Source organism: Dermacentor andersoni, chromosome 10 (assembly GCF_023375885.2).
Source record: "Dermacentor andersoni chromosome 10, qqDerAnde1_hic_scaffold, whole genome shotgun sequence".
NCBI classification, from domain to species: domain Eukaryota; kingdom Metazoa; phylum Arthropoda; class Arachnida; order Ixodida; family Ixodidae; genus Dermacentor; species Dermacentor andersoni.
Genome location: NC_092823.1, coordinates 103677065 through 103704153, shown reverse-complemented (window position 1 = coordinate 103704153; position 27089 = coordinate 103677065). Strand labels below are relative to the sequence as shown.

Genomic DNA, 27089 nt, shown 5'->3' with positions numbered 1-27089 from the left:
GTCAGAAAATAATTTTCTATAAAGCAGACAATGCAACCTATTTAGAGTTACGAAAGACTGGCATGAATTTTTTTAACAGAAATGCTGCATGGCACCAATTGGTGCACATTATTGTGTCTTGGAGGACATAGGGTGCAAATTTAAATGGCATCCATGGACTTGATAAAATTACCAGGTTTCTTTTCACTTTAATATACAGAACACAAAGTGTGTAGGTTTTCGTGTAGGTTTTCGATTAGCATGACATTTTCTTGAAGCAGAACACCTGCTTCTTGCTTACATTTAGAGAGCCTTTCCTGCCAGTGCTTTACCAATTCCAGATTTTTTAACCAGATCGGTCACTCATATGAAAACGCCATATCTGGTTAATTCTTTTAAATCAGCAGAAATAAATAAGTCAGATATTTATAACCATGATTGTCACGGCTCACATAGTTGAATACACTTACCATTTCAGATTCAAGCACACACAAAGATTGGCCCTGGTGGAAAAGGGAGATGGGAACAGACAATGCCCATCTGGGGTACGTAATGAAAATGATTTATTAATTGCTTTTTGTCTGTGCTGATGAAGAAGGTTAAGGATCATCAGTGGCTTTTATATAAACATATATGAGGCACTCGAATTAGTGCAGTTGCGTTTTTAGCTTGAAGGATTTTATGACTCGCACCAAGGTGTTTCAGTGGTGGAAGCAGCACAAAAAGGGCGCACGTCTATGTGCTAAAATACAATCTTACGATATTACCAGTGTAAGAGGTGTGCGAACATGTTGGAACAGCGTGAAAGACAATACAGAAGGTAGCAAACAATGGGACAAAGAGCTCACAATTTCCCACAATATCTTATTGGACTAGAATATTCCCAGTAATGCCACAATATTCTCGATATATATATATATATATATATATATATATATATATGCTTCCTGAAACCTTGTTAGAGGACGTATTTCATCTCTACATTTTGGACTTTGCTCTAGTTTCCCTCTGTAGCAGCTCGGTAGTTGTGGTAATCTGCTTCTCAGTGTGAGGTTGCGGGTACAACTCCTGGTTGCAGCAACCACATTCTGGTCGTCAATGAATGTCGAAAAAAAGTTTATTTACTGAGATTTCATTTAACATTAAAAAACCCAAGATAGTCAGAATTTTTTTGGTGCCCTTCATATCATGGCACCTCTCAGAGCACCTGTGTTGATGTGAGCGTGTCTTGCATATGCAAGGCCTAATTACCTAAACCTACCCTGCATACGCAAATGCTAAACAACACTGACACATATCATAACCGTGGCCTTATAACGCAGCCCCACCGAAGCCGAGCGACTCTGTCTTCCCGAAGTCGGTGACCCACACGACAGCGACGATCCGGGTCAGCTTCCGCAAGAACTTCTTTGCCAATAGCCACGGTCCGATTCACGCATACACGCTCATTGTGGCCGAAGATGTTTCAAAGGATGCGGCCAGCGCGAACCTGCCAACGTGGTCAGAAGTGCAGAGCTTCCATAGTTGGCCTCCATATCAGGTACGGTACACCTAAAACAGTGTTTAATGTTGCTTGAAAGGCTAAGATATCGCATACTTCTGAACCAAGCAGCTTTCAGAACTTAGGATGGTTGAAGCTTATTGCGCAGTAACAATCCTATTGTTTGGGGAAACAATCATAGTTTCATTACAAGTGGTAAGCCAACAAACATATTGCAAGTTGTTCATTACCCCACAACTTCAACAAAACATTAACAACGTTACATGTGGATGCACACAGAAAAAACAGACTATATGCATTGTATTGTATATACAAGAGGAGGCAAGCCGGAGACCAAGGCAGAAACTAGCTCGTGCTCAGAACCTAGATGATCTTCTTTGTAATTGTTTTACATCAGTCATTTGCTTGGCTGGTCTCTTAAACTTATTTTGTGTTTCAACACTATGATTTACCAAACAATGAAACCAGAGAAAGCAAATGGGAAACTAAGTGCAAATGTAGAATTAATAGGAAACCTGGAAATGAAAGTGGAATAAAAGGTAAATCACTGCCTGTGGAAGCCAGCATCTCAGTATACTATGAAGCCTGTGGTTGAAAGGATATGTTCCACATTTATCCCCATGGCCATGAGGTGCTGACTAATACTGGTGTCACATGCGCATTTCCAGTCGTGCTCGAATGGGATCAAACTCCTCAATCATGATTGGCTCCTTTGCCCAAGCTGTGGTAGAGAGCCTATCTCGATCGAGAAATTCAATCCCAAACATGCTTGATCGTGATCAGAACTGCCCCGTGTGACCGGGGTATTATGCTCCCAGCTGGCTAACGCAAACATGCAATGCGACTGGCTGTGCGGTACGCGCCACTTACATTGACAGTATTTCACACATCTCGTAGTTCACGATGGCAGGAGAGGTCATTATTAACTGGGCGATTGATCATGATGCAGGTGACAGAGCCGTACTACCCATTTAATGGCACTCTCACCGAGGACTTCGTGATTGGTTCTGAAGACTGCAAGGGAGACAAGGGTTACTGCAATGGGCCCTTAAAACCTGGCTCGACCTACAGGGTCAAAGTGCGGGCCTACACCGCACCGGACAAGTTCACCGACACTGTCTACTCGTACCCAATCCAGACAGGTGAGAATATTTTCGTGTTGAAGTAGCCTAAATTGTAGATGAACACTAGAAAATTACAACAAAATCACAACAAGCTCTTGTCCATAAACACCATGTATTTTGAACCACAACATAACGATGTGTGTTTGTATGCGATTTCAATATAATTAAATTTCACTACCGCCGCAGAGGAATGCCGAGACAATAAATGGAAACTTCCGCTGATGCAGATCGACAAGCGGCTGCTTGCAAAGGCACCTCTCAAATCAGCGACCGCCGAAGTGCAGCCGCGTCATGTTCCGCATAAAGTCTAAGTGCGATAAGATCCTATCGTGTCCCGCCCACTGTGTGCTTAGTTGTGAGTGAACTTGCGAGAGTGAAACAACCTTGTGGCTTCACGAATGACGCCTTCCCGCGCTAGCAAAGGTGACGCGATCAAGCGCGCATGAGGGTGCGCGGCAGGGGATGTAGCGGGGCGAGGGGGACAAGTTGGCGCCCGTCTCGTCCGTGGCTGTGCGTGGCGGTGTGTGGCCGAGCTCATACGCAGCGGCGCACCCAACTTTGCAGGTGATCTGCCGCGTGTGCAAAGAGTGGGCGCGCCGAGATGGCGTGGCACCATGTAAGCCATCTTCCCGCGCCTTTAGTATTGGAGGTTGCGTAATCTGAAGTTTCGGTCATCCGTTGGAATGAGAGGCAGACGAAGCATTCGCTGCCGCCGCTTTCCCTGATAGCGTCGTGCCAGTGCGGGTGACGCTGTTAATCACGGGGGTGGAGTGCCAGCGAAAGCGTGGCTGGCTTCGCTTAATTCGTGCATTCGATGTGACGATATCGTCGACGTACGTGGCATGAAACGGTATCGTTCGTCGGCGACTCCCAAATTTATCAAAATGAATTGTTTGCTCATTCAAATTTACTTTTTTTGATATTGCAGTAATTCAGAAAGTTATGCGACCCTTTGCGTTTAAGATCAATCGATCGGCGACCGTACTCAGTTGCATAAAAGGTCGAATTTCAATACAACGAAATTTCGATACAATGAAGCAAATTGCCGAATTTACCGACTTCGTTTATACAGAGGTTTAAATGTACATCTAAACACACACAGTCGGCATTCTGATTCCTCTAAAACCAATATCCTATAGTGATTGACTATGCGATGATAGACTACCCTGTGATGTCATGACCATTATGGCGAGTGATTTATGCCCGGTGATTTATTTACTTCTTTGTTGCAAATGAGTTATAAATGCTGTGTTGGAAATATTTGCTCCTGCGTGATGATGTATGTCTTTGATTGCTTTTCTTTTAATAGCCTCGAGCTCAAAAATGTTTTCTAAACTTGCCCACCCCCCATTTGATGCACGAACTCGTGACAAGTACGTTGATAAGATTGTGTGATAACTGGGTACATAAATAAATAACCGTCGTGTTTAGCGACTACATATAGGTACAGACAATAAATGGTGTTATAGTGATGAAAAAGAAGGCAACTTTATTTCTGAGCCTAACTTTATTCTACATATTGGATCAGCATTTATTTCACTGAAATTGATTTTTCCACATTTTTTATTAACATTGTATTTATGCGCCCCTTGATTGTGACCTCTTTTAATGTTCACCCTTCAGTCAGTCTGACTGCTCATTTGCATACTAGTCTACTAGGTATTGCAATATCTTTTTTGTTTTTTTTTTCATTTCATTTGCATTTATGATTTTTCAAATAAGAATTTTCTTGAGTTACCTCCTGCCACCCAATTCCTGGCCTGTCCCCCTTAGTGGGTACAAGCCATAAAGGAAGTCCATCATCATAATTTCCACAGTGGAGGTTGGGTATGAGCAATGTTTTGAGGTCACAAGGACAGCATTAGTGCAAATTCATCGTTTGATGACTGCCATTTCTCTGTTGTTCCTTTTTCCAGACCCAGACAACACTCCCCTGATTGTTGGCATCCTAGTTCCCCTCTCCTTATTGGTTATACTCGCCGTCTTATTGGTTTTCCTGAGGCGCCGGCGTCTAGGACCTTTCGCACCCCACTCCAGAGGTGACCCTCATTCCAAGGACCATGACATTGTCTCCATAGCTGAAAGTGAAATGGTAAGTACCATATCCTGAAGGGCAAAATGTGCCAAGGCTTTAAACGGAGTGAAAATTTTATCTAGCTTGATTGCTGCAGGAACTGCTGATTAATTTTCAGAGCCTACCTTGTCCCATTAGTATTACACATAGCACACATAACCAAGGACTTGTGATTGGGTTTCCAACTGCCATCCCAAGATCACTATGCAGAACCTTGTCAACTCCAACAAATTTCTCGTAAGCTCTTATTGTGTGACTTGGTGGTTGACGGCTAGTTTCTGTTGCTAGTGGATGTTGTGGAACAGAATATAAAATATTGTTGCGCTATCTGAGTGAAGAGAAGACAGCATTAAACTGGAAAACTTATTTCCAAGTTGGTAGAATAAAAACACAGGTTATTGTTCTTATACAAAAAGTGCTCAAACTTTAATGACATGTAAATACTAGCCCAAGCACTTTTGTGCCACAATGTTCATTTGTCACCGGTGTGCTTGATAAAGTCATTAAGAATAACTGCGAGAGCAGAAGTATGGGTTTTGGCTTTCATTATGCCCTGCCTTGCAGCATATAGATAAAATTGAACATTACGTTCAATGCCTGCATTTATTCAGAACATGACCAGGTCAGGATTACTGATGACTTTAGTTGGCTTGCCAGCCTACTTATAAATAGTAGCAGTAGGTTCTTGCGGCCTTATGTAGGTTATGACTACTCACAAAGGAAAATCTAATTACAGCCTATTTATACCAATACATCTCAGTAAAACAATCATTTAGGTGACTGCACGGAGTTCACAAGGTACTCACTGACTTGACGGTGTGTCCGCTGTGAATACAGATAACCAGTCGTCCAGTGAAACTCAAGGACTTCCTCGAGCACTACCGCATCATGTCGGCGGACTCGGACTTCCGGTTCTCCGAGGAATTCGAGCTTCTCAAGCATGTCGGCAGAGACAAGCCGTGCGGTGCAGCCGACTTACCGGTGAACCGACCCAAAAACCGGTTCACGAACATCCTGCCGTATGACCACTCGCGCGTCAAGCTGCTCCCCACTGATGACGAGGACGGTTCGGACTACATCAACGCCAACTATATTCCAGTGAGCTTTTCCATCGCTGTTTAACTTTTTAATCACTGCTTACTCTGAATTGGTGCTTTGATTTCATCAGTGACCCGCCACATTGGCTCAGTGGCTATGGTGTCCTGCTATTGAGCAAAAAGGTTCTGGGTTTGATTCTCGTCCTTGGCAGCTGCACATCACTGGAGGCAGAAAGCGAAAATGGCCATGTGCTTAAAATTTAGTTGCTGCAATAAAGAATCGGATGTTGCCTAAATTAATCCGTGGCCCCCTGCGACAGTGTCTACCAAAGCCTGCAGGCTGCCTTAGGACATTAAACCTCATATTTTTAATAAAATATTTTGTTTGTTTATTCGCAGTATATTTACTGGTAGTAAACAGTTGAACTGTAACCACGTTGATCCCAAATAGTCAACTATTGTCTTTAGGAAAAGGAGAAACAATGTGTTCTACTCTCATGCCGAGCTGTGGGTCTGGGATAGAATAACCGTGAAATTTTAAAGGAATGTTAAAAACTATGTGAGCAATGCAAAGGGAAATGACAGGTGTAATTTCATATGACATAAAGATGGCAATACACACTAGGACTAAAATGCAAGTAGGCAATGCATACACTCTAGCGGAGAAGAGGAGGAGCGTGTGGGTTCGGGGCCAGTCACAGGATTTGCAGATCATATAAGTAGCAGTCTGTTAGAGCAACAGAATGGGTTCCAAGGGAATAGAATGCAGCCAAGGGGAGCAGTAAGCCAGATGGAAAGATAACTAAAGATTAGGAAATCAGTGGTTATAGAGCAGGTTTGGTTGACGCAGGTTACTCCATGAAAATGCGACCATTTCTTAATCTCGGCTAGAAAACCATTTGCCCGCATTTGGCTGTATTAGAACAAGAGGAATGGTTATTGATGTGACCTTTGCGGCCGACTACACTGATGTTGGGACGATATCAATGCTGAACAGATCTTGTGTTGTAGAGTGCTGATATTCAAATGAAAAAAAGGGCAACTTCACAAAGAAGTAGGCAAAGAAACACACTGACTCATAGCTCAAGTATTGTCATGAAAAGCCTGCCTATATTTAGGTAGAAGTACTTGCAAAAGAAAAAAACACAGAACATGCCAATGAATGGCAGGAATACAGACAAACCGCTGGAAGAAACACCTTGTAAATGGTTAATTATGTTTAAGAAATGCAACCTCTGTTAGTGATTCTCCACTTCTTGCTGTATCCTTTTTGTTGTTGCCTAGTTTTCTGACCGTTTTTGCTGACTTTTGTGTTGTTAACCATTTAATTTTTTTTGCATTTTTAGCCCTAAGCGCATTAGCCTTATGTGATAAAACATGAGGTGTTCATCATTACTTGTCCATCTCTATGCACTCATGCACTTATCCGTTCATTCCCCGTTCTTGTTTATATGTATGTATATTTAGTTCTTCTTTTTTCATTTGGAATGCGCTGGTCTTACCAAGTTTCCATCCTATGTCTTTCTAACACCTAATGATGTTTTCTTCGCCCAACTGCTCCAGGGCTTCAACTCTCCCCGTGAGTTCATCGTGACCCAGGGCCCACTACACAGCACGCGTGACGACATGTGGCGCATGGTCTGGGAACAGAACTGCCGTGCCATTGTCATGCTGACACGCTGCATAGAGAAAGGGCGCGAGAAGTGCGACCACTACTGGCCTTTCGACACGCAGCCCGTCTACTACGGTGACATCCAGGTCACCATTCTCAATGAGTCGCAATACGCCGACTGGACCATCTCAGAATTCAAGGTTTCCCGGGTGAGTAGACGCTGTCTCCCGTATCCTGTGGCTGCTATAGTATTGGTGGCAAATGGCATTGTTGAACCTGAAGCAGTTTGACTTGGAACAAACCAATGAGGACCTGAGCCAAGATGGTGCAAGGGTAATTTGCGCAATAAAATTGAGCAGAAGTAATCGGTGGAGGATGGTCAAAGCCAAGCAATATCTTGTCGGCATATCGACTGAGATATGCTGCTAAGTACACTTATTGGTTAGCTGTATTTGTTAATGCCATGCGGCATGTGAATGTTGTGAAGTGTGGGCATGTCGCAATGCACTACACAGTTAGTCTCCTGCCTCACCTCACAAGGAGTCGAGATACACGTTGCGTATTCTTTTTCTGCACCTATGTTTATATACCATCAGGTATGCTATGGCCAGCACCTCCTGAAGCGTTGCCCTTGCTGCAAAGTAATTTTTTTGTATCCTGCATTCACATGTCAGTGCTCCACCATAGTGCCTCATGTTTGACAGATGAGTGCTGTGTGTGAGCTATGCAAAAAATTTATTTCGCGCTGTCTGTCAGCGCCTGAAGTGGGCATGCAGGTGGCTTGGAACACCAATCTGTAAGATCTAGTTTGCGAAGTTGGTGATCAGCCTTATGAAACAGTGAGGGAATATATTTAGGAATATGTGCGGGAATAGCCTTTGTGTTCATTCTTTCTTCAAGGTCATACATATTCTTCTTTTCCCACTCAAAGAACACTGCTCATTTGCACTTCTTTTACAGGGAGACCAATCCCGAATAGTCAGGCATTTTCACTTCACGACGTGGCCGGACTTCGGGGTGCCTGATCCGCCGCAAACGCTGGTGAAATTTGTCCGAGCATTCAGGGAGCGAGTCATCCCTGACACCAAGCCCATCGTCGTCCACTGCAGGTAATGCATAAATTTTATTGTGCAAGTGTATTCTGCGACAGAAATCTTTTTGCGTGAAAGGAACAGTGCATGTCCGTTATTTTATTAAGCATTTGCATATTATGCCAATAAATCACTAAATTGCTCAAATGATATATGAGTAAAAGATATGTTCATAACTTAAATATATATCTATGCAGGATTTTTCTTTTAGCCTTAACAGATTCTTTTTAAAAAACCCTCTTGGCATACAGTGGGAGTCAGCTTCTGCGGTGAAATTATTATGAACTGGCTGACAGATCACGTGGCGAACCACAATGGTCCATTTGCTAATTAATTCACACTCAGTTGTTTGTACATTCATGTAGTATCGATGGCTGGTATTCGCCCAGGGCAGTCCATTTTGTTCAATTTCTTTATTCCCATTATGTGCCAAAATATTCCAACAACTGTATCTGAAATTGCCGACTGGCATATTTGAAGTTTATTTGTTTCTATCACACGTGAAACGAGTAAAGGGATAGAGTGAATCGTGCTGCATTTTCCTGCTTTGATGTGGTTTTCATCTGGAGTGGCCATGATTCCTTTCATGGTTGGCCGGCCGATTATCAGCTCTGGCATCTGCAAATTTCCATGTTGTTCGCCCACATTGCGCCTTTGATGAGGTGAACTATATGCACTTTTAATGCCTTTAGCTTTCCTTAGCTCGTTGCTCAGTTTGGCGCTTTCGGTACCATCCGCATTGGTGGGCGGTCCTGGAGGTAGTGTAGTGTACAGTTCCCACAAATTGTGCCACCGGGTATGTCGTCAGTATGTGCCATCGTCATCACGCCATCATCGTCTTGCTGTTGTTGTCATGCTGTCATCATCACGACATTGTCACCATACAGTCATTGCACCATTATCTTCATCTGAGTCTCATCACACAGTCGTCAAACCGCGACCCTCATCATAAAGTCATTGTCATTCGTTCTCACCATGCCGTCATCGTTTGTCATTCCTTCTTTACTGTTCCTCTGTAATCATGTTGTTATACAATCACGATTAGTCTGGTGTTTTCATGTCATCATTGCATTGTTGTCATACAGTCATTGTGTTAGAATCGCCAAACAGTCATGGTGATGCCGTCGTGGTTATTCCGTTGTCGTCATTCCAGCCTCGTCATTCGGCTCTCATCACGCCGTCATTGTCGCACCATTGCCATCATTGCCACGCTGTCATTATTATGCTATACTCATCATTTCAGTATCATCATCCCAATGCCATGCCGTCATCATCATAGCACATATGGCTGCGCCAGTGTATGCTTAAAAAGTCAGCGAGGGCTCGAGCATTGGAGAAGAGCACAGTAGTTTAGACGAGAACGCTGTAATACATTCTTTACAGTGAAATGTCATGGAAGAAACTGGACCTTCAAACCCGTAAGCGATTGAACGAACTTGAGATAGGGAGCAAAAATGCCTAGCCCACACTGCAGCTAATGCATAAATATTTGCATTGCACAGTCATAACCGTCCTGTGAATTTTTTTAAACGAGGTTGATGCAAACGGAGATTGCTCCTCAGCAGCATGCATCAACAAGGAGCGGGAACGAAACCAATGATATCTCAACAGAAAAACAATACTGTATTTCAAGGTTTGCTTTGTATTTGTACAATTGAGCCGAGTTCCTTTTTTCAAGCACTTGAAGGAACACAGCTTTTTTTAGAACACGTATTTCAGGCATAGATCATTTTTGCTCTCTTCACTTGCCCTGTACCATGGTCTAGCAATTATAAACACAAAAATGTGGTGCTTAGGGGACGCATACGTGAATTTCTTTAAGGCCAATGACATGTGAGTAAATTTGGTGTGGGTTGAAGCTCAACATTCATGTTCGTGGCACCTTTTTTTTTTCTCTAGTGCCGGTGTCGGTCGTTCTGGCACGTTTATTGCGCTCGACCGAATCCTACAAGGCCTGCGCAAGTATGACACGGTGGACATCTTTGGGATTGTCTACGAGATGCGTCGCGAGCGGGTCTGGATGGTCCAGAATGAGGTAAGGAGCCTTTAGTATTGTTTGTTATCTCAGGATAGTGGTGGCAGACAGACAGAAGTAACGGCAGAAATTTTGAGTGGAAAGAATTTCATTGCTTGCATCAAAACAATTTGTGCCCAAAGAGCACAGCAATAATTAGCGTGTTCACTACGGCAGCCCTTGTTGAGGTGCTTATTCCTGTGCATCATGACCCACCAGTGGGTCACACATCATATCCTTGAGGTGAGCCTCGACCCACAAGTGAGTCATGCTCCTTTGAAGATTTCTGAAGCTTTAGAGCAAAGACGTTGCTTGAGTGCTACAGGAAAGCCCTGCATAGCCACAGAGGGAAATACCACCATAACCCATGTGACCACCCACATTGCAGTGAATGTATTAATTAATAACTATAGCGGTGAACATAGCCAAATTCTATCGAATCAAGTCGCACTTCTTGAGCCCATGCAATGTTTCGCACATTCGTAGTCATAATTTTGGAACACTTTGTGGTCCCTGCATAGATTCCAGAATGTATGTGCATAGCACGTGCTATCTCGATAAATACAGAGGTCTGTGTCACTATCGAATTGGTGACAATGCTATCAAAGTTTCCAATATAGCAAGCATGTCCATTGCAAGTGTGATAACATCGTGACAGTGACAATTCAGTGAAAGTGATCACCAGAACACATGCACTACAATGTGACATGGCACAGCATGTGACGGTTTTCATTCATGTCACGCTCAATGCATAGGTCCTTGCACATAACTAATAATTCCCAGGCTAGTAGTCTGCTACCCGTCTTTTTCTTTATAATGAAACTGCAGTGTAATGAAACCCGCAGCCACTGAAATGGTACTGTGTGTGGAACAAAACTGCCCATAGTTAAGGAAAGCCTGAACTTTAAATCGATAGGAACTACTTTGGATGAAGTGCCTCAGATAAAAATTTGTTTTGTTTTACTTAACTTTTTCGTTTTGTCAAAGTAATTTGTTGTTTAATATAGAAATTCTTCTCAAGCATGCACATGAGTGCATGCAAGGTCACGCCTTTGTATGTTATCATAACTGTACACACTGAACTCTTGTCTTTTTGAAAGTAAACAGTGTTTCTCCTCGAATTTATTTCATGTAATTTCTAATCCTAGCGTGTGCCATATCAGACCAACTAATAGTAAAATTATTTACTTGTTTTCACATAAGGGCTCAGCTGAACAAAAAAATTCAAATTTTTTGCTTTGTCACGTTGCAGCAACAGTACATCTGCATCCATCAGTGCCTGATGTGCGTTCTTGAAGGAAAAGAAGACGTTTTAGACTCTCCAAGACCTGAAGCGCATGACAACCAAGGTTTTGAGGGTGAGTAATTTGTAGTCCATACAAGCATACCATTTAAAATTGCATGGGCTATAGAGGGCTGAGTGCAGTATCTCTGTGCATAAAGTTAGTTGTAACAAAAAAAAACAATATACTTTTTTCTGTTTATAAGCCACACATAACAAAAAAGAAGTGTTGTAGTTTTATTCTTCTGAAATCTTGTAGTGCCACAGATTATTGCTCTCACCAGAATGACATCCAAAGCAGCATCGTCGTTCAAATTTGATAAAGTGTAAAATTATCGTAGTGAAAACTAATTGGTAAAAAATGAATGAATCAAATATTGCCTCTACCAGAACAAAACTTCGGCTTGTCATTCTTTCAAACCAATAAGAAAACCTGCAGAATGTTGTCTTTCACTTGTGCATTGACTCCACAAAACATATGCTGTAATGCATGTTATGTATGTTAGCATTGTTGATGTATACTTGTCCTGACTTCTCAATAGAACACTCAATCCCAGATATCTTGAACTCAAAGGCAATCGCAATATTGTCCGATATATCAATCATTCGGAATGTAGTATAGACCTATTTGAAGCTTCTCTGAGATCTCTGCGCGTCTCGGACACTTTCCCGAGACCGTCAACGGGAATTTACAGGTTTGCTTCTCCAAGGCCGGATCAAACACACTGAAGTTGACTTACTTTATTTTTCTCGGCAAGGCTGCTAGTCGATTGCACTACGGAAAGGTTTTCGGAATCGTAACCCTGAACGCCCACGTCGCTCGGACGCGAGACCGCGGTGCACTGCGTGCGCGTCTTGCGTCTTGCGGAATGCGTGTCTGACCGGGAGGCCTTTAGCGTTTTTGAAGCAGAGTGGAGATCTGCTCCTGCCGATAATGAACGGCCGCAGTTAGCCCAAGCCATATCTATATGTGCAGTGGGCAAAACTGGGGGCACCTTGCTTATTTTTCTTCCATGGCATGTACTGCCTATCGGATTCAATCTCTTGTTCGACAGCACTTGCGAAAACAGTGCTGTCTCAAATTTGTCAGCATAAAATATTTCTGACGATCCGGTAAGTGATCACATGGCCATTAAGATGAGCGCATTTGCAGGGGTGCGGTGCGGTGTTCGATATACCGAATGTGGCTGTGAACGGGAGTTCGATGTTAGGGTAGTACATCATTATACTATTGCATGGGATTTTCAAGAGCGATATTATGATTGTTCAGTATAGACAACAGCTTGTTATATCATAGTTAGAAATATCTGGAACTGAATGACAAATTTCAATAAATGGGAACGCTAGAATTGGAGATAAACGTTGTGCTATACTATCCAATTTTCACAACAACAATTTGAGCAAAACTCGGCACTGGCTGTTCTTTTCACTTACAGGTACCACATAGTCGCTGTTTCACTGGGAATTTGTACGGCACCACAAATTGTACTATCTAGCTGTCTTGACATGCGTAAAAAAGCATTAAGTAGCCCACCTGTAATTCAGCTCTTAAGGTTGATGCTGTTTTATATATGTGCCATGCACTATGGAAGGTTTTATACGGTGGTTAGAGCGAGAAGCTCACAATTAAAAAAATAATTTGCTTCAAGCATCAAGCGGTTGTCCTCCGGGTATATGCCTGCTGCATATGAATTTCCAAAATGTTATATGCCTACAATCATAGTTTTTTTTATTGAGCTATGAAATGCCTTGTGTGAAAAGGTGGTATCGATGTCAGTTGTGGCTTTTCATTGATTTCGGTAACTTTATGACGTGAGAAGCATTCTTCCTTTCCTAACACTTGTGTGCTATTATGTATTACATCCCTGTCTGCAGCCTTTTGCACTACTTACTCATTAAACATGCTACTTATACTCCATCTGCTAAATTAATTGTGCAATGACTTGTTTCAACTATAGGTCACTTAATTATCTTATAAGAAATAGTATAAACATAGCCTTTTATTGGCTACAAAATTAAATGAAAATACCATGCCTGGTGTGTGGTCACTTAACAGATGCATGAGCCAAACTACCAGCCATCACTGATCTTCTGAGGAAACCACCGAACTGTTGTGGATGAAGCCTATTGCATTTCAGAAAGAACTGGTGACTGTTAGAAGCTAAACAAGGGCTTTCTACAAAACACTGATGAAGATCTGTACATTTCTGGAAGGTTGTAGCCCCAAGTTTACAGATTGGGAACATTGCTTCTAAAATGAATACCACAAGTCTGAAGTGTCTGAAATGCAAAAGTATGTTGCTTTAACTTCAGGGCTTATGTGCAATTGTTACATTGTTTCTGTCAGTTTGACACAAGTCGTTTTGCACAAGACTGCTTATAGAACCAAATGAAGCACAAAATGATATATGCTTTAATTATATGAATAGATGTGGCAGTCTTTTGCAGATAGCTATAGAACCAGCTATGCTTAAAATAAAGGTTAAATTGAGTGGAATAATTTGTATAGCTGTAAAGTCATGGAAAGCACAAGTGCAGGAAGAGAAGGTATGTGGTTAAAGTAACGAATGAGGCAATTGCTGGCTACCAACTAACACTTGTGTCTGAAATCCTTTCATTTAACCACTTACCTCCTCTTCTCAAATATTACAAACAACTTTGGCGAGTTGGTCGAGGTGCATTATTGAAAAGCCGTGTGAAGCACATAGTCTGGGAAGAGAAGTTATCTGGCTACCTGATTTGCAGATGCAAGTGATGACTACCAATTAGTTGGTAGCAAGCATTAGTAAGCACTTGTGTCGAAAATTATTGTGTTGGTAATCAACACTGGTCTGTTGTTGTGTCTGTATTTTTTTCATTTAACCAAATGCCTTAATTCTTTTCTTAAGAATTATAGACGCATGAGCTGACTAGCGCTGATTACAAAAATACAGCAATTACAGACATATGTGCTTGATCGTGCACCAGTCTGCACTGTGATATATAGTAGCTGTGAATCCTCTGCAGCTTGATGAGCAGGATGCAAACGAGGGGTTTGTTGTCCTGATGAAAGACATCACGTCCCCTCACTTTTCTTTCTGCTTGCCGTCGTGGCATGGTCACATGATCACAACTGCTAGCCCCAAAATACAGAGCTGCTCAGATAAACCAAATTTGAACAAGCTTTGACAAACACGTGCTCTGACTATAGTGCCGACTACCAATATTAACTAACCGGTTGTCAGTACTAGCTAGTTAGCACTTACGTCTGTAATTTTTTTAGCTGATAACCAGATACCTTTGCTTTTCCGCACTTCGTGTGGCTTTTTAATAATGAACCTCACCCAACTCACCCATATTAGTACCCTGATAACCTTTGACTTTCTAAATACCTTTCCACATTTAACCTAAGTACCAGGTGCATGATAGCCTCTAAAGCTGCACCTTATTTTTTTAACTGCGTGGTTAATGATTCTATAGGCAATTCATTGGTTCTAAAGCAGCAGGACAGTGGGTCTCACACATGTAGCTATTTCCCAATGGTACAAAAAGTGTTGTGCATATATGGAAAAATGCTGGCAGACAGCAGCTTTACACATTCTACATCAGCTTTACTTACCCTTAGGTGCTGTAGCGTTATTGCTGTCTTTTTCTCTCTCCCTCTCTATTTTCAGCCCGAAGCTATTAGCCCGCCGCTCTGTAACTCTGCAAAACACGGTACCTATTCTGGCGATCCTTCTGGACTGTGATCTCCCAAATACCTGCGAGCTTAGTTTCCCGTACCTGCATCCCACAAATGCTTGAATCTGGGCGCCGTATTCTCAACCAATCACTCTGGCGATGCTTTTTTTTTATGTTTGCATGTTGTAACACACAGAGCAATTCATCGTTGTGACAACGGATATTTCTCAACGTCACTGTGTTCCTGCTGCGCACTTTACTGAAGCGTTCGGTCACGTGGTTAGAAATGCAAGTGCACCTGTCTGCAAGCTTGCTTTCTCATATCCGTGTCTGATAGTTTAGCCAATCAGTTTGTCCATTTAAGAGCAAAATATGCCCGAAAACTGTCTGGTGTATGATTCTTAGAGTTGCATTTTGGGGCAACTTCTGGGGGTAAAATTATCGGCAAACATCGATTGGCTAGACCAGCGGAGGCATATATGTGATGGAAGAAACTTGTAGGAAGGTAGACCTTTATCGGCATTTTCTCATGTCACTGTCGAGTGCACTGGCAACATATGCTGCGGGAATATAGGGATGTTGATTAATGCCTGTAGCTCTGAGACAGTGTGCTGTATGAGTATGTCACGCTCAAGTATCGCCATAAGTGACTGTGTTACAATACTGCCCCAGATTGTCTCCTTTACATTCCTACGACCTGAAACGTATAAGTGAAGCATGATGCAAGATGCATGTTTGATCTGCATTGCAGTAGCTGGCTGGAGTTAAGTTTGGGTAAAATACTTTTATCTATTCGCTATCACCTCAGCATCGTGCAGTTTGATGATGAATGTGGGTAGGAGATGCACATAGTTGATTACATTATGGCTGACTTGCAGCTAACTTATTTCTTTTGATAAGTCATCATTCAAGTATAGCACCTATATCTTATGTTCTTTGTATACTTGTGGCACATCTGAATGCCTTGATAACCTAGTCTTGATAACTCACCATGGGACCAGTACTGATGTTATTTGTGCATATATGGATAATTCTGAATGTAGATTTAACAAACTGCTTATGTAATTGAAAATGAGACTACAATTATGGAGCAAAGCAGCATCGATGCCTTGTAACAATGCCATAAACCTCTAAGATGACAGAAATGTAGGCCACGCATTCTCATCAGAGTGATGTTAATGTGTCACAGTAATATCATAACCTTTAGGGTAAATTATATGCAGACATTATATGCAGAGCATTAAGGAAGAGCAGCATTAATGTATTACAAAAGTACCGTAAACAGCTTAGGTAATTGAAATATATAGACCACACATTCTGAACAATGGGATGTTAATGTCTCACAGCAATCAATATACAAACAATTTAAGTAATCAATATGCAGACCACTCATTGGGACAAAGCAGTGTTAATGTGTCCCAACAGTGTTGTACACCACTCACATAGCTGAAATGTAGACCACACGTTTAGAACAGAGCGGCATTAATAAAAGGCGGTTAGTGTATGAGACACGTCATGGAGGTTGGTATATCATTTGCTTCATCGCGAAAACCACTGCCAGGAAAACACAGCCAAATAAAAGGGAGAGCACAAAGCACCATTGTCCCTGCCGCTCTAATGCAGTGTTTTTCTGACACTGTTTCCATGGGGAAATTTACCGACTCCCCGCTTGCAAGTTTTGTAAAATTTCATCAGCTTATTGAATGTTACTAAAATCAGGAGCTCTCAGAGAAATATTATAGCATATTTTACTCACATAGCTGCAACTTCTGTTTACAGCATGGTAAACATGTGCGTAACCCTACCTATGTGCCCTTGGTTGCATGCGTCCTTTCATATTGCGGTTGGGGCTTTGCACCCTTGCACGGTTTTCTATTGGAACACTGCAGCATGAGCCAGTTCTGCTGTTTCTTGCTTCAATGTTTGTCTGTGTTACAATACCGTGCAGTCCACTTGTAGCAATGCAAACTATAATGATCACCAGTTAATCATAGCCAAGGGCACTGTCTGCTACAGACAATCACTAATGCTCTATTGCTATACAGCTCAACGTCATTATGATGAAGTAGCTTCCAAATTGAAAATACCTTAATTATATCTGACAATCGTATTAGCACTTATCTGTTACGCACTGCTATCGTTGAGCAATGTTTTAGGTTTATTTTATTATATCCGATAATTTGTCATTCCACATTTATTAAAGTTTAACTGCACACATAATGGGAAAGAAAATTTTGCCAAATATCACTCTCTATTTAGCTTTAATGATATCGTCAGGGGTGAATGGTGTTTATTTATAGGTGAGGTAATGATAGCATCGAGATGCCACAGCTAGCAATCGTATGTCTTTTCTTCTGCTTGCTCAGACCATATTGTAGCAGTCTGATTTTTCATATAGTTTTCGTCGTCAGTGTACATGGACTACACGGTATTTTTTTAGTACTACCGAAAACCCATTGTTGCCCGTTTTGTTTTCCCCATTCCCGCAATGTCTGCAAGTTTCTGTGTGTGATATATGTCGGAATATTTGGGCCACTGTTTCAGTGTGCAAACATTGGTTAGCGCAAAATTTTCCTCAAGAACAAAAAAAAATTGCTGTTTGAATGATGACCAGTTTATGACACTACAGCATAAATGAGCATAAAGTTTCTCAACTGTAAAGATTTCTTTGCGACAACGTTTTCGTACTTGTACTGTTAGGTAAGTGAAATTTAATGTAAATATTGTAAGTGCCAAATAGCTGTAATTTTGCAGAAAAGAGAAAGCCCTGACAGTGCTAAAGTGCATTGTTTGTCAATGCAAATATATTGGCAGATAGTAACATTGGAAATAATAATGAAAAAGAAATTTGACTTCGACACTTGGTTTCAGATTATGTAACTCGGGAACCTTTGTATAAATAGCTTATCATCAATTTTCAGTTACAGGTCCTCTATCGCTGGTCTAGACTGTAACTTAACCTGCATGCTTACGAGTGGCAACATTTGTGATTTAGAACCTGTTTGGCCCCAAAAAAAGCAAAAGAAAATTCAGTTTGCCTTTTTGATTCTTTTCTTTCTGCAGATGACGAAGGGATAGCCGAATCTGGAATATGACCTTAAAGCGCCCCACTAGGATGTCCGCAAAGCGACTTGTTCGTGCGATCTACGCAAGCCAAGACGTCGTCTCCTCGTAGACTTCACTCACTTCCTGGCCTATAGACCCTTGGCTGCCACGTTGCAGTTGACTCGGGAGCAATAACGACCACTCCCTCATCCTCCCCTTTTTATTCCTTAAGACGTGTTCATTAGTATCCAAGCCAAGGAAAACGCCAAGCAGTGCTGTGCGTGGTACAGACAACAAAGAAACCCCATGGTTTCCACAGTGCTGTGGTGGGGAGGTGATGTGGAAGAAGAAAGAAAAAAACGAACCCTTCGCAACCTTCAAGGCAGACTTTTTGTGCGTGTGTTCAAGTGTGTGCGTGTAAATACAACGAGTAATTTATCGCTGAACATTATCTCGGACGTGCCAGAACTTTGCGTGCATAACAGTATTGTGACTGGGACCCTGCATGAAGCTTGAAGGCTACTGGAAAGTCGGAAGATTGCGTGGACATATAGTGTCGAGATACTTAGTGCTTTTAACAATGTTTCTTCTAAAAACATTCACAGTTTTGAAAGTGCTGTTGAGTGCAGCATGATACATTGTAAGGAGAGAATAGTACAATGATGACAGGTGAAAAATGTTATCCTCATTAGCATATTATACCAACTGCGCTTGCGAAAATCCTTCTTGCTTCATTAAGACAATTACATGTGCACATGTGTATAACACAGTGCCGTTCTGGCACAATGAACTAAGCTGAATGCTGGAGAATTGTGTTCATTATAAGTATTATAACTTATGAATCTCTCTCGTGAGTGGTACTACGTTTTAAGGTGTCGTGTGCTCATGCATAGCTTTTCAGTAGGCCTAATTGGAGCCATCATTTCTATAGCAGCATTAACTCTTTGCGTAATTATAGAATAAGTTTGGAGCTTCACTGAGGCCGCTTGAAATAGAAGATATATGACTACAGCTACTAATCATAATCTTTGTGTGGCATTGTAAAGCTAAAGTGGCCTCCCACAAGCACATAACTTCACTATAGGTTGTTATCCTGTAACATTTTTCAGGCATTAATAGATACGATGTTACAATGCACAATGTGTATTAACTGATTCATCGCACAGCTTAAAGAATTGAACTGTACATGACAATGACAAAATTCAATGGAAAATTAAAAAGAAAGGCCGGCAGCATATCTATTCATATTAGTCGATATGAGTTGATCAAGTTGCTTAACATCTGCTTGACAACCAGGCAATGCTACCTATCCCTGCTCTTTCTTGGCACTTATTGCATACAGTACCTCTTTACTGAAGGCCTCATTTTATCTTGATTTAAAATCATGCTCTGATAAGTGTCTCTTTTCATAAGGCGCGATGATGAACTAACAGCAATGACAAACAGATAATGATATCAATAATGTTGCAGCATTCTGTTGCAGTGAAGATACGTTCTCGGCCTTACAGGATATTTGTGTTTATTCTCAGTACAGGGTGTTCTAGCCATGGTATACCAGCTCATCGGCTGTTATATTTTTTGGCATCTTGTATAGACTTGGTCTTTGCCTATCACACTATTTCAGGCTTGTCTTGTAGTGTGATAAGTAGGCAACAGGTTGGTAGTTGATGATACACTCAGTGCAACCTCAAGTAAACTCCTGTTTTGCTGTACAGTGCTCTTCATGCTGCCACCTTCACAAATCATGTACATTGACATATCAAGAATACATAATGAGCTTATCTAACTTCCATGGTAGACATGCATGAATCTGATAGGCAAGGTGTTGGAAATGCCATATTTCCATGTGCATAACCCAGCCTTGTATATAGTCCTTCACTCTTATGGCAACTACCAAAAAAAACTCTTTTAAACCCACACAAGTTCGATTTCAGCAACAATAATTTAAATTCAGCAACATTCAAACTAAAAGAAAAAGAGCAACGCAGCTTGACTGTAAGCAAGAAACACAACTCCAGAAAAAAAAAAAACGTGTTTTATGGCCTGCACTACATCACTGCTCTTTCACTGCACCTCTCTGATAAAGCAATTTGCAGCTTCATGACATTTCCGGTAACCTTTACACACAAACTTGGGCTTCATTTGCAACTTCACAATACAATTGTTTTCAAGTGCAGCTTCACGGCAAGACACCATCCTTGTTGCTGTGAAGCTGCACTTAAAGGTGAATTTTTTTATGAACTCGCACTCCACTTCATTCTCAAATTTTTTTAGTCTTTTAGTCAGGGTTATTAGTGAAAAACTGCAAACTGAGTAATTGCGCTTATTTTAATGTTCTTTAATAAAAAGCACTGATGGTAGCAACAAAGGGCAGACTAAATTAAATGTGCCAGTAACTGCCTCGCTGAGTGACATCTCATTAGCAAAAAGCAACCTTAGAGCAAGCGCGGAGTAGTAACTAGACCCAATGAAGTGAAAGATGCCTAGGGTCTCGTTTCTTGTGCATTAGACTGCTTTAAAGTGTAAACCACATATATGATACATCTGCATACAGTTATGGTAGCTTATCGAAAAACCTACACTAGAAAATTGCCTTTCAACTTTTATTAATTGCTGTACGTACTTTAGTGGTAGCAAAGCAAGTAGTAGCAAAGCAAGAGGCAGAGCAGTGCCTTGAGCAAGGCAGTGCTGGTCATGCTATGGCTATTAATGCAGTGTGTAGTGAAGTTTCTGCCCCTTCACTGCATTTGGATTTGAATAGCAAAAGTCATTACACTTAAGTTTAATAAAAACAGGTAAATACTACTAGCTTGGACAAAGTAGGAGGTATTGTCACATTGTAGTGCTGGTGAACAATAGAACGACCAAAAGGGCTAGTTACAACTTCAACTCTTCATTGGGCAAAAGGCTGTTGTTCACTGGCTAACCACTGGTATAACATAGTACCGTTATAGTTGAAAAGTTAATGCTATTGTGTAACACCTGCTGACATACCTGAGCTGCTGTGCCTAAATTTTGAGCCTTGACAAATGCAGCAGCAATCAGGTTTATTTCTGTGTCTCACATTAATGCCTGCCTTGTAACTGTTGCTGATACCCCTCTGATTTATCTGTACCCTTCTTCTGGTTGCAGTGTTCATTTTAATTGCGTCTAATAATTGCATCTATACACTGAGCTATTTCTTGAGCAACTTGTCATCATTGTGTCTATTCTAAGGATCATGGTCTCAGCACAGGCTCAAAACCACCAGTGTAGATTAAACATGCTTTTTCTCTCATTGAACATCCCAAGTAGCATGGTATGTGGGCCCATCTAAGTGCCGGCGTCAGGCCATCACTGGCCCAGCATTGCTGTCGTGCCAACGATGGGCATACGGAGTGTACGATGGCGCTGATGGAACAATACTGAGCCAGCATGGGGCTAACATTCGCCTAGGTATGAATACTACATGGGTTATTTTCCTTCATTGATAAGGAATATTGAACTTTATCTGCTCATATGTAAAAGCCACAGCCCTTGTCAAGGAAGGAAAGCAGTGAGGGAGCAAGAAAATGGCTCGTAGACCGTTATGGCACACTCATGTATATAATGTTACATAGTCCAGCCGCTACTAATTATCTATGTACTGATGGGCCTCTGGCACAGTTGTTCACTAGGTATGTGCCTTTTCTGTACGGCCTTCAAGAATCGCAGCATTCCTTTCTGAAATGTACAAAAATATTGCGTTCCACACGTATCTCTTGTTTGCAAGCCAAGCTTTCTCACTTTTTATTTAAATTTCAACTCTTGCTTTTTTCTCAGTTTTGCTCTTCGTTCGCCTGGCACTTTCGGCTAGCGTTTGCCGTGTAATTTACGGCGTGTTTTCACATACCTTCCCATTTAGAGTAGGTCAGGTGGGGTACATTTTATTATGGAGAACTGGCAAGTAGAAAGTTTTTGAGACGTCTTAGTGAATGTTAAAGCAGATTCATAGCTGATAGCCCGTTTCTTTAGGTTTTAGTAATGTTCTACGTACCTAGTGTCAGCCTATCCTAAGAAACAGTAACAGATGTCATGCAGAGTGCACATGTTTGCTGGATGGGACTGACTATGTACTATAGCATCAGTGCAGCATATCGAGTCAGCCTTAAGGTGTTAAGATTCTATTGCGCGTGCACTTGCACTTGTGGCCGGCAGATATTGTGGTGATACACGGAAGCAATAGCAACCACAGTCTACTTTCGGTAGTTCCAACTCGTATGCATTACAATTTTAGTTAATTCGTACTGATTGCTAGTTTCTGGTTGGCTGTCTACATCTTCAGTTTTAAAAGTTGCATGACTCGAATAGCGCTAATGATTAAGTGAAGCTTCTCGCTTTCCAGGGCCGATTAGTTTGGACAAGGACCGCTAATGAAGGGCTATATGTAAGGCATGAATAGTGAGAGCACGGACGTATTTCATATGTCAGTCTATGCCTAAATTGGCAGGCCCCGCTGCAGGTAGATTCCAACTGAAGTACACATTGGAGCTGATAAGGCTCTATTGGCTTGGTTCAATGAGTCGATCACTGGAGCCTCCTACGGGGAAACCTCAGTGATCTAATGGAACCCAGAAATGGCCTGTCGCTTACACTTGTACAGTAAGGCGCCGCTCTTAGGGAAAACACGTAATTTGTAAAGAAACGAATATAGCCTGAACACTTCTACTTTAATGACAAAGAATTACAAGATTGAATGCATTATTGAATAGTTTACATGCTGTCATGCCAAGATTCAGCTGTAGTTGGTATTCAAATATGAATTGGATGTTCCCTTTAACAACATATTACAGTGTACATTGTTTTCTGGGCATATCTGTTCATATGAGGACACATAATTGCGTGTATTACCACTTTCTATTCAAATTCATGTATTACGAACGAAAGTCTGGTTTCTAGATCTAATTAATGTGTCAGTCAACTGCGTATATATATACTGAGTGGCACTATTCTGAAGTTGGCTTATTGTCTTCCAATTAAAAACTGAACCCCACTGTTTATTCTAGACATGTTGTAAGCTAATTTTCAATGTTGCCAAGCGACCATAGTATAGGTAAACTTAGAGTAGGAGTAGGTCTTAAAAGGTTCACAATTTATCAAATATGCACATTTTCCTTGGATCAGTTCACATCTCCGTACTGAGGCTGCGCATAATTTATAGCTGTAGTGTCTAAAATAATGTAACAATGTAAGTGCTTAGAGAGGTGGTAAGTACGTATCTACAGAATATGGTTGCTTTAAAATGCTCATGCTCAGAGAACCCAGTTCGAATCTCACAGGCGCCAAATTCTGCCAGAGCACTTTTGACACATCTGAGAGCTTCGACGGAATCTTCGTATTGTAACTTCTGAGAGTGATTATGGGCATGTGTAAATTGCCGCATCAAGAGCTTTCTTAAATACTTGCGACATGTTTAATTAAACTGCAGAAAATCTTATTGCAAGCCTTGTAACACCATTTTTTTTTTCGAATATAATGATATGCAAAATACTTTAGAGTTGTATTTGAGGTGTTCATACAAAACTGTCGTTATCACTGTTCTTTAGTGCTGAATGTGTATTGGTGGTATTTTGGAGAATTTTCAGTGCATGTTCCTGATCCTTATACTTATTGTTGACCATAATATTCAGGAAATCATGAGTTTGTTGTCACTGCTGTGTAATATATTCTGAAAATTGATTGGTGTTATGAATGCAGGAAATAATGAAAAAGCTTTATGAGATGTTCCTGTTTGCTTTAAGTGATCACGCACAGACAGCACCTATCTGCAGAGGATGTATTTTGCATCACTGACTGATGATCATGAAAAGTGTTTTCAATGAGTGACAAAGCCTCGTGAGATTGACCTTAAGCAGGTTTTCCAATGATGTCACAGAGCATTTAAATGAGAATCAATGTCACGTGCCAACATCAACTTTTGCTATAACTGCTGAGAGCTCAGAATTTTGTTGTTTTGTAAGCTGGAAACTTAGACAGTTAAGAGGCAGTTTAGAATAGGCTCATGACAAAGTAGTTTAGCTTGTGCTACTGGATGAGTGCTGTAACAAATCACCATGATGTAACTATAATACTTCTTACAGTCTTCACTTCTATTTGCAATTATATCTGAAGGACTATCAACTAGGAAACTATTTTAATTGCATTCAGAACTTCACCTATATCTCAAAGATGTACATTGTTGTCCTTCGCGTATGAAGTGTAGTACTAACAGATGTTGACTATTTTTGTTAAGTTTTAAGCCTTGTTCTTATTCAGTGCACTTTTGCATTCTTTGTGCATGCTGGCTTCTTCATTTGTTCTGTAAATTTCACACTGTTGACCTCTGTAAGCATGAAGATCTGGATACTGCCCGTTACTCGTTCAATGCTTTGACTAGCAAATGCAATCAGAAGTGATGGGAGTGAATGAACAATAAAAGTGAAACACTGAATTACCCTGTGGTGTCCTTTGCTTTTAAAGGATCAGCAGAAAACAAGCATGTCATACGCGAAATTGTCATGTGCCCCAATAAACATCCCCTATTTGTCCTGTTGACCACTGTGAGCAGCAAATTAAGTGTGACAGCAAGAGGTAAGTATATCATTAAAGATACAGGGTTGTCACCCACCAGTGCAAAAGGCTATACAAACTTGGTTATAGTGAAGAGAACATACATATTGTCACAGGCGAAACAACAGAGACAGGTCTTTAACAGAATCCACGTCTTTAACAGAAAACTGACAACAAAGACATTCTCCTCTTCTTCCAACCCCTCAAGCGTGTAAGTGGCACAGTGGATGGCTCTTATGCCACGGCTTGTGTCATGAACCCCGTGCCTAAAGAAGCATCACCTCAATGCTTTATATGAGGGTAAAATAAAGAAAAATGAAAGAAATGTGTCGTCATGCCAAATAACGATCTGCAGCTGTAAAAGAAGGAATATAAGAAAAAAAGACAGGACAAAACAAAAGCAAACAAAAACAACAAAAAGAACGGTGTTTTGTCATCAATGTAGTAGTCACTCGACGATCAAGCCACGGCGCGAAAAATGTGGTTCGAGTCTTGAAGCATGAACAAAATTACTTTAAAGAAGCCGACGGGAGTTTCTTGAGGTACCTTCTGGGAGAACCTCATAGGTAACGTCACTGAGTCGCCGTACAACCTTGTGAGGAACGAAGTGGCGACGCAGCAACGTTTTGGACCTGCCACGCTGTTGGATGGGGGTCCACACCAACATTTCATCGTCAGGATTGTAGGTAACTTAGCGCTGAAAAAGGTTGTAGCGGCATGCGTATCCGGTTTGGCAATACTGAATACGTCAGCGCTCGAGTTGACGGCCTCCTCGCCGCGTTGAGCGCACAAAGCAGCATCCGTCTGAAACATTCCCAAGTTGTCGGGAAGGAGCAGGGTATGGAGCATTGTGGTGATCCCTCAAACCTGGACTAAGTGAAAAGGGGTGAATTCTGTACTTTCTTAAATTGCAGTATTGTACGCAAAAGTAATGTAAGGAAGGACATCGGGTCCCAGTTCTTGTGGTCAATGGCTATATACATTGATAGCATATCCGCGATCGTTTTGTTCAGGCATTTGGTCAATCCATTTGTTTGGGGATGTTTGGGATTTATCTCATAAATACGCATCTGCGCATGCGTGGGGAGTGATATATGCGAACAAAGAGGGCTTTCGAGGGATCTCATTTTACCTTTCGAAGATGAATAATTTCATGGGCCTTGGCGTTTTTCCATATTTCTCGAGAAAATTTGTGTCCCCATTCGTTTATTTATCGCGTAAATACGCATTGGCGCATGCGTGGGGAGTGATATATTGTAGGAGTTGAGGAGGACCTTGAGATTAAAACTTCGGAGGTTTATTTACATTATTTACAGTGAGAGTCAATTAACAGTCTTACAGTCATTACGGGCCGGCAGCAACTCGGCCGCCAATGGGAGAGCCCGCTCAGGTGACGCCATTTTCGGCCAATCGGTAGGTGCCCGTGCGATGGAGTCACACCCGGCGAAGAGAGTCGCTGCTCGTGTGTTTGTCCGAGGGCTTTCTTCTCCCTGCGGTCTTGCCTTGCTGACTTGCAATCCGCCGTCACAATAGATGGATGGGGGCGACGGCGCCAGGTTTTCACGGCGCATTACACCCGACTTGCTTCGGGACCCACTTTACCCGCACAGTGCCAGGCTCTCGCTTCACTTTCGGGAAGAGTCAAGCAGTGAATAGCTCCACCGGCGGCACAAGAAGTGGGGACCGCCAACTTGTTTGCACGTGCCGTGCCTCAGGAATGTGATATCCGTGCTTCTGCGCTCCTTTATTAGCTGTGGTGGGATTCGATGTGGTCTGGGGAACTCGAAGTAGGCTCAGGAAACGGCCCCGTATCTAACCAGATGCGAAAAATGAGGGTTTTCGAGGGATCTCATTTTACCTGTCGAAAATCAATAATTTTATGGGCTATAGCCTTGGCGTTTTTCCATTTCTCTCGAGAAAATTAATCTATCCCCATTCGTTTATTTATCGAGTAAATACGCATCAGCGAATGCGTGGGGAGTAATATATGCGAAATAGGAGGGCTTTCGAAGGGATCTCAATTTACCGGTCGAAAATGAATAATTTCATGGGCTATAGCCTTCGCGTTTTTCCATTTTGCTCGAGAAAATTAATCGGTCACCA

General features: G+C 41.7%; 1 protein-coding gene across 1 annotated transcript in view; it reads left to right on the top strand.

Moving 5' to 3' along the window:
• Positions 1–24867, top strand: part of LOC126544557 (tyrosine-protein phosphatase 10D-like) — a 169982-nt gene extending 145115 nt beyond the window's left edge. The window contains exons 18-27 of the mRNA XM_050191910.3: positions 458–524; positions 1302–1519; positions 2430–2622; positions 4521–4696; positions 5516–5776; positions 7279–7536; positions 8288–8436; positions 10318–10453; positions 11685–11790; positions 18438–24867. Coding sequence (XP_050047867.1) covers positions 458–524; positions 1302–1519; positions 2430–2622; positions 4521–4696; positions 5516–5776; positions 7279–7536; positions 8288–8436; positions 10318–10453; positions 11685–11790; positions 18438–18469 — 1596 coding nt within the window. The 3' untranslated portion in view covers positions 18470–24867. The remainder of the gene's footprint in view (positions 1–457; positions 525–1301; positions 1520–2429; positions 2623–4520; positions 4697–5515; positions 5777–7278; positions 7537–8287; positions 8437–10317; positions 10454–11684; positions 11791–18437) is intronic.
• Positions 24868–27089: the final 2222 nt, after the last annotated feature.